This window comes from Talpa occidentalis, unplaced genomic scaffold (assembly GCF_014898055.3).
Source record: "Talpa occidentalis isolate TD23 unplaced genomic scaffold, MPIMG_talOcc4v2.1 talOcc4.17, whole genome shotgun sequence".
Lineage (NCBI taxonomy): Eukaryota > Metazoa > Chordata > Mammalia > Eulipotyphla > Talpidae > Talpa > Talpa occidentalis.
The window spans coordinates 28,414,069-28,428,894 of NW_023601754.1; the positions used below are offsets into that span (position 1 = coordinate 28,414,069).

The 14,826-nt window shown below is 50.3% G+C and overlaps 1 protein-coding gene across 6 annotated transcripts in view; it reads right to left on the minus strand.

Annotated features, from left to right (window-relative positions):
- Positions 1-6,091: 6,091 nt before the first annotated feature.
- SLC12A3 (solute carrier family 12 member 3) overlaps positions 6,092-14,826 on the minus strand; it is a 33,644-nt gene continuing 24,909 nt past the window's right edge. For 5 of the 6 annotated variants that reach the window (XM_037516401.2, XM_037516399.2, XM_037516403.2 and 2 more), the window contains 3 exons: positions 14,638-14,773; positions 13,118-13,185; positions 6,092-8,346 (listed from right to left, as the gene is read on the minus strand). In XM_037516401.2, the coding sequence (XP_037372298.1) occupies positions 8,205-8,346; positions 13,118-13,185; positions 14,638-14,773 (346 nt within the window). In that variant the 3' untranslated portion in view covers positions 6,092-8,204. Of the gene's footprint in view, positions 8,347-13,117; positions 13,186-14,637; positions 14,774-14,826 lie in introns of those variants that run through there. The other variant, XM_037516405.2, reaches the window with a different exon arrangement.

The window sequence follows — 14,826 nt, forward strand, 5'->3', positions numbered from 1 at the left end:
CGGTGGAATATTACTCAGTCATAAAAAGGAATGAAACACTGACACATGCTACATGGTCATCCTCACAAACTTTTAAGTGAAAGAAGCCAGACTCAAAAGGGGGCATGTTTTAGGACTCAATTTATACAAACTATTCAAAATAGGTAAATTCCAGGTGGAAAGCTGATGAGTGGCTATCAGGGTTCAGTGGGGAGTGATTGCTGTGGGCCCAGGATTTCCTTTCAGATGATGAAAATGTTGGGGAGCTAGATAGTGACAATGGTTGATCACATTGTTAATTTCCTTGAACTGCACAAGTTAAAATAGAGCTAGTGGTGAATTTTATGTTTTTTTACTACAATAAAAAACTTTCCAAGCTTATTTAGGTTCTGGTAACTGCTATTTCCCAGCCTTTCTTTCAATGGCAGGAGGAATCCAAGCCCAATAACTACCACCCTTCCAATTACCCCAAATAGGGGCTTTAGGGTAGGTAAAATTATCAGGCTTTTCTGCCCTCCCGCCATCAGGATAGATGACGGAACCCTGTGGTCCTGAATGCACGCCTGATGGCTGGCACCTGGAGTAGGGTGTGGGCATGCATAGGTGGGTACATCTGGCCTGAGAGACTGGTTTATAAGGGTGGTGAAGCAGAGTGCGTTGTGGTGGTGCGGTATTGAGGATGGAGGAGTGCAGTGGCATGTACGGAGGCGTTTGGTGACTACAAACAACGGCGAAGAGCATGTGGCTGCTGGAACCGTTAATAAACCTACCCTGAATGGGTTGCTTGCGTTACAGGGGCCTAGGCCCTGGTTGAGCCAGATGGGTGGGTGACATCTGTCTCACCTTGTTATCTTCCTCACAGGTTAATATATTCTTGCCTTTGCTAGTGACTGCAGGGTCAGCTGCTCACGGTTTATGGTTCTCCCTGACTGCCTGGGTTTGGCTCTAGGGCAAACATGGCTCGGGAGGCCCTGCCTTCCAGGCCTGTGTCCTTGAGCCCAGGTAACCTCAGAGGCCCACTTGTCCTCATTTCATCCACCTGTCCAGTCCTCCTGTAGATATTCTGATTTCTGTCCAGCATTTTATTTTAAAGAGAAAAGAAAACTATTTATTGGAAGTTTTGTTATACCTTTTCATGAACGCGCAGTGTTGAGTCTTTCCTGTACCATGCTTGTTTCTTTATATTTTTTTCTCCCCTAGCAAAACCTCCAGCTTCCCCAAACTGGTTTTCATGTTAGGTTTAGCATTTAAGTAAAGGTGCACGGACTACAGAAATGGCTTCAAGCAAGATTCTTGTTAAAAAGGTGGGACTTTTTGAGCTCCATGAATTGAGTTCTGCTTGCTCATGCCTCCCTTTATCAACTGTAGGCTTTTCCTCCTGACTTTATCAGCCCACGTCAGTATCTCCACTCATTTCTTTAGCCCTCCCATCTCTGACCTGGTCAGGGCAGCCTGAGCCCCATCACTCACTCAGGTATGTTGGAATTTACACCCCACCCCCACTGTGGTTCCTTGTGAGCAGGCTCCACCCCCTTTCCCCGCATCTGGCTCTAATTCTCAAATTAAGCCTTTTTGCAAGGCAGGACCCTTGAGCCCTTCCCAGTGAAAGCAGGCCTTTCTCCTCTTCCTCCACTCTCCCAGCTGCTGCTTCTTGGCTGATATTATGCATCTTAGCAGCCTTTCTCACCTAAAGACTCACTTGCAGGTCCCATCTCTTGACCTCTCAGGCTCTCTCCCGAGATCTCAGATCTTCAACAACTAGCTCACCAGCTTCCTTTTCATCTCTTGCCCCTCCGAAGGATTCTAGCTTCCACTCACACTCCCACAATGCTTAGCTCCACTTACCTTTAGCTCCACTTACCTTTATCTCGTCACTGCTCTGCTCCCGCTGCCCATTACCGAGTCATTCTTTCATCATCCATTCATGTAGCCACTTAACAAATATTTACTGAGAGCCTACTCTGTGCTGAGCCCAGTGCTGGGTGCTGGGGTACGCAGCTGAGTCAGATGTGGTCACCAGAAGGACTGACCTGGCAAATAGCCTCTGCCCTCAATACCCTCCAACTTCCCCTCCCCTGAGGCTTCCAACAACTAAAAGTTTCATCCCAATTACCACCTTCTTGGAGCTCATAGCTAAAAGGGTGGACACTGTAGACTTTGCTCAGAAATCCTATGAACTTTCAGTCTTCAAAATGTGCAAACACTGGTGCACAAAATGCACAAACACAAACGCCCTCTGTTCATCTGGTCTACCTCTCTCCCACTTCCACTCAATATCCTTTTTGTCCTCATGCTACCTGCCCCTCAAGGCTTCTAAACCCTTACAACTCACTTCCAGCCTCTCTAGCCACCGTGGAGTCACCATCAGCCATTTCTACCGATTTTTTTCCTTAACCCCTCCCAACTTGGCCTTCTCCCTTCTGGCTCGGCCAGCTCCATCTCTGGGAAACATGTCACTTGCATCTGTTTACTTTCTGACCTGGTGCTCAGGAGGCCCACCAGGAAAGTCACAGGGCAGGAGTCTGAGAGCTTTGCACCCTTGCTGGCCAGTCATTCACTATGTATGCTTCATGCTGCTTGGCCAAACATCCCCCTGGCCATTATTACGTCTCCCTCAGGTATTCTCTTCCTTACATCTTAAATCTTTCTTCTCTGACTTATAAATATACCCAGTTCTCTATGACTCACCCCACCCTGTTCCAGAGGCATTGCTCAATGAATATTCACACTCTTAAGTTTCTCCAACTTCCAGCCCCCTTGCAGTTGGGTGGGCTGTGTGACTTATATGGCAAATGGACTTGGAATTGAAATATTGTCCCTTCTGGGCTGAAGCATTTGTAAGCCACAGCTTGACACAGCGCTCTCCTTCCTTCCTCAGCTGGAAGCTACTGGCCGAGGCTATGACCTCACAAGACAGAAGTGGCTCTGATCACCAAGTGGCCTGTGAGAGTTCCTGGTCAGCACAAGAAAAGGTGTAAAAGAGAAGTCCATCTTGTTTATGTAAGTGCCCAACATTTAGAGGGCAATTGGTTACTGCAGCGCAGCCTAGCCTTAGCCTGACTGATATGCCTCATAAAACAATGATCAGAACATCTTCCCTGGGGTCTGCTTCTCCCTCAAGTTTCCACCTTTTCCCTCTTCCCTTTATGTTCCTCTCCATTGCTGGGTTACTCCAGTACAATGTCTAGCTGCTTTCCCTACCCCTCCACAAAGTCACTCCTCAATCCCTGGTCCCTGAACCACCACTTGATCAAATTCTTCTCTGCAAGGCTCCCAGTGATGCCCAGAACACCAAATTCAACAGCAAGCTGTTTGGCTTCAGTCCCTCTGAAGACAGCTGCCAGGAGGGTCTACTCTGTGCTCCTCCTCCCTGTACCTTCTCAAGCCCTAGTTCATCCAGGTGTCCTCCTGCCCCTCCTGTACTCTTTTTCAGGCTGCTTTGCTGACTGCCTCTTCTTTCTCCTGGCCCCCTGTATAGAGCACTTTCCAAGGTCCTGCCTGGTCCTGCTTCTGCCCCCTCCGTTCACTGTACTTTCTCTGTAGGTGATCTCCCCCAAGCTCTGGCTTTGATTCTCTGTCCGTGAGTATGACTCCAAATCTATGGTCTCCGCTATCAAAGAGCATCCAGCTACCAGAGGACATCCGAGCTCTTCCTGAGTTCCAGGACCACAGTTCTGCCCGCTAGCGATGTCTTCCACGGAAAGTATCCAGAACTAAACCCACCTACTCTCTCTCTCTCCTCCAGCAGTACACCTGTCACCTTGTCTCCATAGTGCATGGGTTCTTCTTTCTTACAGTTTCCCAGGCTCAACTTTGGGGACCAGATTTAACTGCACATATGTCCAGCAATTCCTAGTTCTGGAGGCTACTATTTCTCCATCCTTTCCGCCATCTCCTCCCTCCCTCTCAGGTCCTCTGGTGAGCTTTCTTGACTTGCCCTTGCAATTCTGCATTTCCACCTCCCTGCTTTTTCTCTTGAGGCTTCCTCCATCACCTGTCCAGTCAAGCTTCCTAACACATGGTTCTAAGCTTCACGTTCGATGGCTCTTCAGTGCCTCTGAGTCAGTTATGCACTCCCAGCCTCATCATTGGGACCTTCCCCCTTACAACTTCCCCAATCTTGTTTTGCCACTATACAGCCCTCATGCTCCAGGAAAACTGGTTTATTTCCTATTCTCTAGGCTAACCCAGGGCTTCCTTATTCTGATGCTTGTTCAAGGCATTCCTGCCCCCCGGAATAGCTTCTTCCAACCCCAGCCCCCATTTCTGTCTGTTAAATACTGCTTTTTCTAGAGAGGCTATCCTAAGGTTCCCTGACCTGATGTGTTTGCTCTCTCTTTTGCTATCTTAGAGAGCTTGATGTAGCATTTGTAACTCTCTATATAGCTGGAATGAAAAACACTTGTCTTGGGGCCTCCCTGGTGGCACAAGGGGTTAAGACATAACCTATGAAGCTATTCACAGCCACTGACTGCAGCATGAGTTCGATCCCTGGTCAGGGAGCTACCCACATGACGCAGCAGCCCTCTCCTGTCTCCCCGCTGCTCCCCTCAGCAGTGTATTTCAGTCAATGTGCCTGTTCCGTTCCCCACTCTGTCTCTGGTGAACCCTCTCACTACTCCCCACCCCCGCACCTCTGGCCTGCACCCCGGTTCTTAAATAAATCTTTAAAAAGAAAGAAAGAAAAACACTTCTCCTTTCTTGTCACTGTGTCGTCTGTTTGTCTGACAGCTGTCTGGCCTCTCAGCCAGGTGGTCCTCCTCAAGGCTCTACCCACATGGTATTTTTAGCAACAGAATTTGTTGTGGTTCCCCTTTCAGGAAGCAGCACTTACATCCTGCTTGTGCTTTCAGTCATAGGATTAACCCTCACTGCAAGTGGGGAATTACCAATCAGGCCAAGGGCTGGGTTTTCCTGGGCCCCCTTTCTGTGAATACTTTTGAAGTCGGCAGTGATTTTTTTCTGACATCTTGAGCTATACACAGTTATGAGTGAAAGTGGGCTGCTTTGCATGTGCTTTGGGGGCCTCTCTGCCAAGTGGGTCTTCTGGAACATTCCAGCTGGTCTTATCCCTGTGAATCTCAACTCTCCCTCACCACACAGGAGGGGCCATGCAGGTATGTAAAAGGGGAAAAGGGTGAAATGGAGCGCGCCTATTGGGTGAGAAAGGGACCACACTGTGCTTACTTCAAAACCACAACAAGTCTGGGCAGGAACTGAAGGAGGATATGAAATCTGGAGGCTAAAATGCCAAGGGGAAAAAGAAGGAACTAATGAGGCAGTGGTTGCTGGGAGAGAGAGAAACAAGGAGTCTCCGCTTATCCTTGTGATAAGTCACCTTGACTTCTGCATGTGTGTTTGGGGGGGGTTGGGGGGGTTGGGGACTACAGGGGCAACACTTCCCACCACCGAGACCCACGAATGTGGAGCATTTTATCATCCAAAGGCAGAGAGACATGCAGTGTGAGCTGGAATCTCAGCCTCCCACTGCCCAGTAGGTTCAAATAATGACCTGAAGGGCTTTCAGAACCCCGCATCCCACATCAGGATTGGAGGGAGTGGTGGATCAAGGGGGTGGAGGGGACTGAAGAATGTGCCCTTCCTGTCCATTTCACAATTTTGATCAGCTGTGTGTGGGCTAAAGCGCAGCCATCAGCAGGCGGGCTGGCTGGTGACACCTGTTCTGGTCCAGTTGTCTCATTTCACAGACTGAGGCCCACAGAGGTTAAGAGGGTTGTCCAAGGTCACACAGCCAGTCATACAAATCCAGGTCTCTTGGTGGCCAGCCTGTGGCTCTTCCTACTCAACATCTCCAGTTCTCGGTTTAAAGCAAGATGGAAAATACCTGGACACTTTCACAAGGGTGAAGAAAATGGGTTCTCCGTGAGTCTGGAACACAGTCAGAAATGCAAAGAGAAAGCAAGTGACTCCTGTGCATGTTCATAGTGAGAGCTGGCAAGAGATCTGTGGCCCAGTGCAAGCTCAGAGAAGTTCAATCCAGGGCCAAGAAACAAGGCAGTTCATTTTTTCAAAGCTCAGCACAGTTAGAAAACAGCGTGTTCCAAAACAAATAAGTTTTGTTTTTATTCATTTCATTGTTTTTGACCTTACTGTTAACCCAAGACCTTGTAATTGTTGTTATTTTTACAAAGTTTTTATCATGGTTAAAAATTCAGTTCCCAACATAGTAAAAAATGTATTGTTCTTTTTTAAATGCCTGGAGTCAAAGCATCCCCTGTTCCTGGACCAGGGTGTCACCGAGCACTGAAGAGGGGGCACCTGTGTGCCTGGCAGTGGTGTTCCATGTGGGTAAGGGAGGCAAGCCTGCTCGGAGTGAGGCTTTACTGCGTCTGGAGCCAGGGCTGGGCCTGGGGTGCAATGCATGACTCAGAGGCCGGCCTACCTCTAGGTCCCTAACAAGTTCGTTCAGATACCTGGTTTCTCTCTGCAAACCCCAACGCAGTAAAAGAACAGGGACTTGTAACCTCCTGGGAGCTCCCCTCTACAGAGTTCCTGAGACACTAAATTCATTTAGTGCCCTGAGACACTAAATTCATTTGGGTTTTAACCCCAAGAAAGAGATTTCATCTTCATGACTAGGTGGGACTTCAGGGGGCTTGGAGGAGGTCGACCAAACCCAGAGCTGCCTCTCTGGTGCTACTGGAAGAAAGTCCAGCCAGTGATAACACTCTCCCCCCCCCAACCCCGCCAACATGCTCAACTCCATACTGTTTGGGTGCGCCTAGTGCTAAAATGCCTTTTTAGCAGGTCCTGCCCACCAACATCAGACATCACGTAATATATTGGGTTGTCAGAAAAATGACATTTTTTTTTGTTTTTCAAGCATCATGACTTTTCTGACAACCCAATAGTTCCGCTCTTGCAGTTTGGTTGGTGCAAACACACTGGGGAGTTCAAGCCATGGGATCTGAACACCTTTATCTAGGCAAGGTTCGTCTTCCCCAGGTTTTCTGGTCTCTGACCCCTTCTCTCATCTCTGGCCCATTCCCTCCACCACAGCTCCTCAGCCACTTGCTGTTTCCACCTCTGATCGGTGTGTCCTCCTGCCCTGTCCTTTCCTGGGCCTTCCTTTCTGATCTGTTGCCCAGTCTTACCGTCTTTTCACACCCTCTCAGTTTCCCCATTCCTGATCTACCAAATCCACATCCCTAAGCAAATCTCCACCCTCCATTCCCCAACCAAAGCCCAAACCAGAGCCTTTCCAGGAGGCCCCCTGAATCTCCCCTTTCCTTTGAAGCTCTTTCTTGCCCAGGCCATGGTCACTACCTGTCCCGGGGGGTTCTCTAATTCCCTTCCCTTCCCAGTGGGATGAGCTGGGGAACTGGCAGCGAGTCCACAGTCATTCCCCCAAACAGCAGGGCTCCTGCAGTACAGAAAAAACACAGACACAAAGGAAAATCTCAGCTGTGTTTTTTGAATGGGGGGTTCATTCCCCAGCAGGGTTCCCAAACTCAATTTAGTGGATTGCAACCAATATGAAAAAGAGCAAAAGAACGAACGAACGAGAACAGAGGGCGTGACCTGTAGTGAGGATACGTGTTGTTTGGTGACATTTTTGGTTTGGTTGTTTCTGTGTATATGTGTTTGTTTCAAATCTCAATGTGAACTATTCTAACTGTAAGGTGCAGTCAAAATATGTTTGAAACTCTTCTGATCTACCAGAGAACCAACCAGAACCCTCAAGATAAATGATTGGAAGTGAAGGGACGGTTAAGGGGAGGTGGTTAAGGAAATTTGCATTATTATGGGTGCTCAGAGAGCCCTGGTTCCTCCTTTAAGGGCTCCAGGTGGGCCTATTCTCCAGGCATTTGAGAGAGTGAGGTGGGGGAAGGGAAGCTCAGAGGGAAGGTGTGTAGAGACTGCCCAGGTCACACCCAGCTCTCCAACTCAAATGTGTATATAAATCAAAGACTGGAATCTAAATTCTTTGTAATCACTGTCAAAAGAAAATATAAGTGGAACATGGATCTGCCAGAGAATTTTCCACGCAGCCCCTTCTGCTATTTCTCCAGCCCATAAAATAAAACCCAGAGGACAGGTCCGATGGGAATGGAGTCCAGCCAAAGTTTGGAGATCCAGTAGCTTCTTCAGTTGGTTTATCAGCTGCTACTGCTTAAAGTGCAAAGAGCACGCATCTGGTCCCTTGGAGAGGTGGTCCACGGCCCGCATACCCTCAGCTTGGAAGCCTTTGCCCAATCTTGCAGTTACTGGCAATAAAAGGTGAGCACGTTTTCTTGGTTTCCACGGATCAGAATGACTGGCGGTCTGAGGTCCTGGGACAGCGTCTCCAGCCAGGCCATGTACAGTGAGCTCGGGCACTTCCCCTTCCTCCCTATGGGTAAGGTGCTGCAAAGCAGGAAGAAGCAGCAGGCCAGAAATTACCAAGGGTTCTTCCCACCCAGCCCAGCTCCTGGTTTGCTCTCTTTATTATCCCCTTCAAAGCTCCTTCTTCCAAGCCATCCTACGAGTGACCTTCTGCTCTTCTTTAAAGCATGCTACAAATGTACCCTCAGCTATAAGCATTTCTGAGCAATGCCATGGACTCTAAGACCCATAATCTGGTTCCCAACAGGGTCCCCAACCTCACCTCCTATCAACCTCAGCCTCACTCACACTTCTACCTCCATGTGGTTTTCTTTCCATTCTTGAGAAGAAATGGCAGGCTTGCTCCTGCCTCAGGGCCTTTGCACATGAGGTTGCCTCCCTGCAGAAAAGCTGGTTGGCTCCTTTAAATTACTCAGGTTTAGCTGATCATCCTCTCCAAAGCAGGCTTACCATCTCATTCATAACATCTTGCTCCATTCCTCATAGCACCTCACACTCAAAATCCTCTATTTATTTATTTGTTATCTGTTTTGTCCCCACTAGAATATTTATTCACTCCCACATAGCTGGGTCAGTCTTGTTCACTGCCCTTTCTTGTGTGCCCAGGACATGGCCCCCAAGGAGCTGGGCTGTCAAGTGGGTGATCCCACCCCATCAGGCCCCTTGAATGAAATCAGTCCTGCTTCTCCAGCCACACGTCTCCGCTTATGGCCACAAAAACAGGACACATTCATGTATTTCAGCTGAGTGTCCCTGTCGTGGTTCTGCCCTGTAGGTAACAATGAGTGTCCCTGTCCTGGGTTCTGCCCTATAGGTAATATGAGACCCCACTTTCCCTTTGGAGGGTCCCTTGTCTGAACTGCAAATAACACAATGCCCTGTGGGTGCTACTCAGCCATATTTTCATGGTTATTTCAGGAAGTGACTTTCCACCCTCTTGAGGTTCCAGAAATGCATTGGGATGGCCGCAGCTGCCAGGCTCTTGGAGAAAGCAGTGTCTTACAGACCCAGCAAGTGTCACGTGATGTGGGGGGCACCAGCACCTTCCGTGGGACTGTGCTTTAGGTATGTTTGTTTTCCCAAAGAATACCCACAGCCATTTTTTCATCCAAACCTCAAAACTACCTTGGAGATTGGCACTACTCTGCCCTTCCTCCAGTCGAGGGAACTAGCAGAAAGGGATGCCATGTGATGTCACTTCACAGGGCAGAGAAGCTACAAGTCTTGGCAATGCCACTTCCTCGGTCACGTGGCTTTAGCAAACGGCTCACTGACTCAGTTTTCTGTTCCTTAAAATGAGGACACACAACCCTCCCTCTGAGGATGTTTGTGAGCTCTTAAGAAGACAGAGCACCAGGAGTTGCCAAGGGACGCCTGGCACAAGGATGTGATTGCCTCCTCTCAGCAGCAGCCATTGTCATTACTTACCAGCTCGAGGCCACCACACCCAGGAGTGACTGAGCCGGTGCTTGAACACAGGCCCTGAGCTCTTCCCAGCAGCTTCTCTGTGCACTGCAGCCCCCAGCTCCATCGAGAAGGCAACCTGAGGCCCCTCAAGAATTGCCCTTGACTTAAAATACCATCCTGGAAACTTCACTTGGGACAACCACTATCCTCCTTTAAAAAGTAAGGTGCAGCAGACCCCTCCTGTCTTGCCCACTGCTCCCCTCAGTAGTGTATTTCAGTAGATCAGCCTGTTTTGCTCCCCATTCTGTCTCTGGTGACTCTTCTCAACCCCTGCAGCTCAGGCCTGCACCCCAGTTCTTGTATGCATAAATAAATAAAATAAATCTTTAAAAAAAAAAAAGCAAGGTTCCCAGATTGGGGAGCAGTGGGGTGTTACGGTATTACGCTTGCTTCACCTTAGCCAGAATGTGTTGGTGTTTGCTGACTTATGAGGGCGAAGGGAAGTAGATAGGAAGGTTGAAACCAAATCCTGCTGACTTAACAGTTATGCTAAAGGTTGAAAATGCCTTCTGGGGACTGCTCCATGTCTCAGGGATGGAATTCAGAGACTTCAGAGGCCACAAGGGGCTGGTGGCTGCATTAGTAGGGGCAGAGAACACCCATCACTCCTGTCCTGGCCTTGTAGCTTTGGCACGAAGTTCCAGAGACCGACACCCCTGACAAGCACCCAGGCCAATCAAAGACTTTCTGTTCCTGCTCAAGGGCTGTGCAAGCTTTAAGCTACTTATCTGGAAATAAAGCTGCTTCCAAACAAAGAAACTATTTTGTTCAGAATTGCATCTCTGCCATGAAGAAAGGCAGAGTTGGAGCTAACCTGGGTGTAGAACAATAACCCTGTGGCAGAACTGTCTCCCAGGCCTCAAGACTTGACCCTCTCTTCTCAGCTGTGAGACCTTGGGCAAGTTGCTGAACTCCTGTGAGACTAAGTTTCCCCATCTCCAAAATGTGTCTCTCCCAGGAGACAGCAGGGTTAAAACAGAACCACCTCACAGTGTTTGGAGAATGACTAAAGCCCAAAGCCCAGTATGTCATACAGGCTCAGTCAATAAAAGGCCACGACCATCACTGGCATCGTCATCCTGGGTGCTCCAGGGCCCGTGGGGTCAGTGCAGTACTGAGGTGATTCTTACATTTGACTTCAAGGAGGAGACTTTTCAGAAAAAAGAAGTGTCTAGGTCTGAAAATTAGTCCAGGGACAAGTTGTTGGTCTTTTCAAAGCTGCTGGGCTGGCCACAGGGTTGGTTTGCATCTGTGTGGGTGCAGCTGATGGCAACAGGCACATGAAGCAGCTGGTGGTCGCAGGCAACCGCCCAGGCTGAGCAACCAGCTCCCAGTGTGCCCCCTGAGATGCCGTGTGGTGTTGTTCTGTCATTTTGCTCAGGTTTGGGAGGACATTTTCGTCCTCAGAATTTCTGGGGAATTCAGGTTCCTGAGCCCAATCCCCATACTCGGGAAGGAATTGAGGAATTTGCCATTTTCCACAATCCTTGGTAGTTCTGATGCAGGAGTCCCTTGGAGGGCACTTTTGGAAGGACCCAGATGGAGATCAGAGGCAGCTGCTGTCCTCTTCCAAGGCAGCTGCTGTCCTCTTCCAAGGCAGCTGCTGTCCCCTCCCAAGGCAGCTGCTGTCCCCTCCCAAGGCAGCGGGCCTACAACAGGCCCCTCCTGGCAACAGCTGTAGCTGCCCGCTCCGGGTGGGCCACAAGTTCAGGTGTCTTCTCGAAGGAAGGCACCTGGATCTCCAGTGTTGGTAACAGCTAATCGCACAAAGGCTGTGGGTGGGGTTTGCCTTTCCCCAGGAGGTGGGGGCAGTTTGGGGGAGGGCAGCAGCGTCAGCAGGTGGTGACCTCCAGGGTGAAATTTCTCATTTTAGGGCTTGACAGACTCACTCCTTTTAGTGGCAACTAAACTTAGAATCATAAGTTGTTGGAATCAAAGAGTCTTGAAAATAACTTCTCCGTAGTTTTCTCTATAATCGGGGAACGAAGGATCATAGAAGTGGAGTTACTTGCCCAAGGCCACAGAGACCAACACCAGCCTGCTTCTCTGAACAGAGGGGCCATCATGAGGAGGTGGTTTGGCACTTATGCATGCCCCAGGGGGCACCCACCAGATACCTCCCACAAGAAAAGATCTGGGGAGATGCCCTTGCTGGGGAAGCCTTCCCACTGCCTTGTACTCTGACCTAGTCCACAGCCAGGCCAGCCTCGCCCTAAGCACACTCATTCTCTGCAAGGTATTGGCCAGAGGTTTGGAGATAAATTCAACCCCCTTCCTTGTCATGGTTCCTATATCAAAGGCGCCATGGAGCACTTTTTCTGTGCAAAAACTGATCTCCTTCAAAGCCCCAGGTAGCATTGACCCAAGCCCAGCCAGCTTCGTGGGCAGCACAGCCACAGCTGCCATCTCCCCTCCTCACTTAAACTGGGTCCCATGCTGGGGTTAACACTCTGCTGTCACCACCATGACATTCTTAACAATTTCTCAACAAGGGATTCCACAATCACAATTTTCAACAGCCCTAAAAATTATACTCTTGGCTTCAGGGTATGAGAAAACAGGTTCATCAGGATTCTTGCTTATCCTGCAGAATTCCCAGGCTGCTAGGCCTCAGGGGAAATGTAAGAAAGGCCACTTGTTTGCCTCAGCCAGCAAACACCCTCATTCCTCCTGAGCTGGGACCCGCTCTGAGGGGGTGTCAGGGGCTTGGCTGACCACGTTCTTCCTCCTGGTCTCCAAGAAAGAGCCACATTGGGGCCCTCTCTGAGCCACTGTCACCTTCCATTCACTCAGCCTTGGCCCATTCCTACCAGCAAGGCACGTAACTGGACACAGGGAGCAGCCATGGGAGCCGAGGGTCTCGCGCATGGAGCTGGGGAACAGCGGGACTGGGCAGTGCGACCTCTGCTGCCCTGGGCTTGGCAACAACGTCACTTGAGGGTGGCCGATGGCCAAAAAGTGCTGGGTGATTCCAAACAACCTGGAATGGCTTTTCTTCTGGAATGAGCTGGGCTCCCTTTGCCAAGCCGAGTTTGGCAGAGGAAGGTGACAAACCAGAAAAAAGCAGCAACAAGAGGAGTCATGAGGCCGGGACATCACATCTGAGGCCCTGCAGTCCTACAAGTGGGGCCACAGGTGAGGGTCATGGGGCAGACGCAGGCCTGCACACGTGCTGAGAGGCTTCCTGGGCTGTTTACAGGAGCTGTGGCCACTGGGCCTCCTGGTCAAGGTTCTGGTCTTCCTCAGTGGGGCCCGGCTAGACCTCAAGCCCCTTCCAGAGCTCACTCCTGGCCTTGGCGACAGCCTCCCATCCCATGCTACTTACATGACGACGAGGGCAGCGTCTCGGGAATAATCCAGCAGAATCTCGTTCAGTCTCACCTGCCGGAGGGACTGGGCAACAAAAGCCACCTGGTCACTCCCCACATCCTGGTGAGTGAGCCCCTAACTAAGCTTAGGGGCCTCTTTCAACGTTTCAAACTGGATGCCTGAATTATTAGACTCTCCTGCCTCTGAGAAGGAAGGGAGCCTCACCTCTTTGAGAAGCTCTCCTTGGATTTTCCTTGCCTGACCTTATAACCATGGCCAGCAGGCTAACGGGGTGGGGGAGAGACCACTTTACTTGGTGTCAGAGCTGGGTTAGGAGCTCCGCTCCGACAGTTCATAGCAGAGCAAACCCGAGCAAGTCACGTTGCCTTCCTGAGCCTCACTGTCTCCATCTTTAAAGTGGGTATGATGTCCTCCCCAGGAGAATTGAAAGCTTCAAAAGAGGTAAACTTTGCAGAAGCACTGAACAGAGGCCTGGCACATGGAAAGCATGGAAGAAAAGTGGACTCGGTGTAGGGGTAGAATGTACCAGCACCTCCGTGGCAGGGCAGGCAAGAGTCTTCTTTGGATGCTATACTTTACCCAGCATTTTCCAAGGAGCTGGGCGGGGTAAACCCCGGGTGGCAGCAGCTCGGGGCTGATAAATCAGAGTGCTCCCTAAGTTTGTGTGAGGCTGGGATGTGGGGAGCTCCCTCCTACCTCAGGTTCCCACATTTGGAAATGATTGGCACTCAGGGTTTCACAGTGGATGGAACCCCCATTTTAGAAAATGGAAAACTGAGGGGAAGTAAGTTAACCTAGATCAGGGATTCTCCACCTCCCACTACTGACATTTTGGGTGGAATATTCTTCCTTGGGAGAACTGTTTGGTGGGTTCTGGCCTGTTCAGCAGCAGCCTGGCATCTGCTCACTCAGTGACAGTAGCAAATTCTATCCCCAGGGGTGACAGCCAGAAAAGTCTCCAGACATTCCCAGATGTCCTCTGAGGACCCAGTTGCCCCCAGTCAGGGGAGGGGGCCACTGACCCAGAGCACACAGGACTGTGGGGACCCCTTTAAATGATCACAGTGGCCACCATGCTGCTGTTACCCTCCTTTGATTCTTGCAGAAGCTTCTGGGAACGGGGTATCTGAGGCAGGAGTCTATAGGCCTAGGAGGAAGGTCAGCCAGCTGTGTTGACCCACTGGACAAATTCTACCTTGACCTTCAGTACCATCTCATGAATCCCTCCCACAGGGCAAAAAGGAACTGGGGGAAGAGAGAAGGCTTCCGGGAAGCCATTGTCACAGCTCTGGGGAACTCAGAACAGGCAGGGAGATCTGCTTTCATGCTAGGGATGGCTCTGCTCCACCGCTAGGCCACCTGCCAGTCCCAGCATTTGTGGCTTGAGGATACCCTGAGGGTAGGGTGTAGGGGGATCAAGAAGCTCAGGACAGATGGACCCCTGGCTCTGATGATGGAGTGGCTGCAGCCACTCCTGTCCCATCCTCCCCAGCAAGGCCCTCCTCTCAACTGCACCTTCACTCTGTTCTTGTTAATCTCCTCGTCCGAGATCTTCCAGGGGCAGTCCCTCCTCATCTCGGTGACGGTGGCCTCGTCTTTGAAGCCATCATTCAGGCGGAAGGGCGCGATCATATCCTCAAACCGCTTGGTGCTGGGATGGAGAGAACAGAGGAGATGGGGTGAGCTGGCCCTGGGGGGATCGGA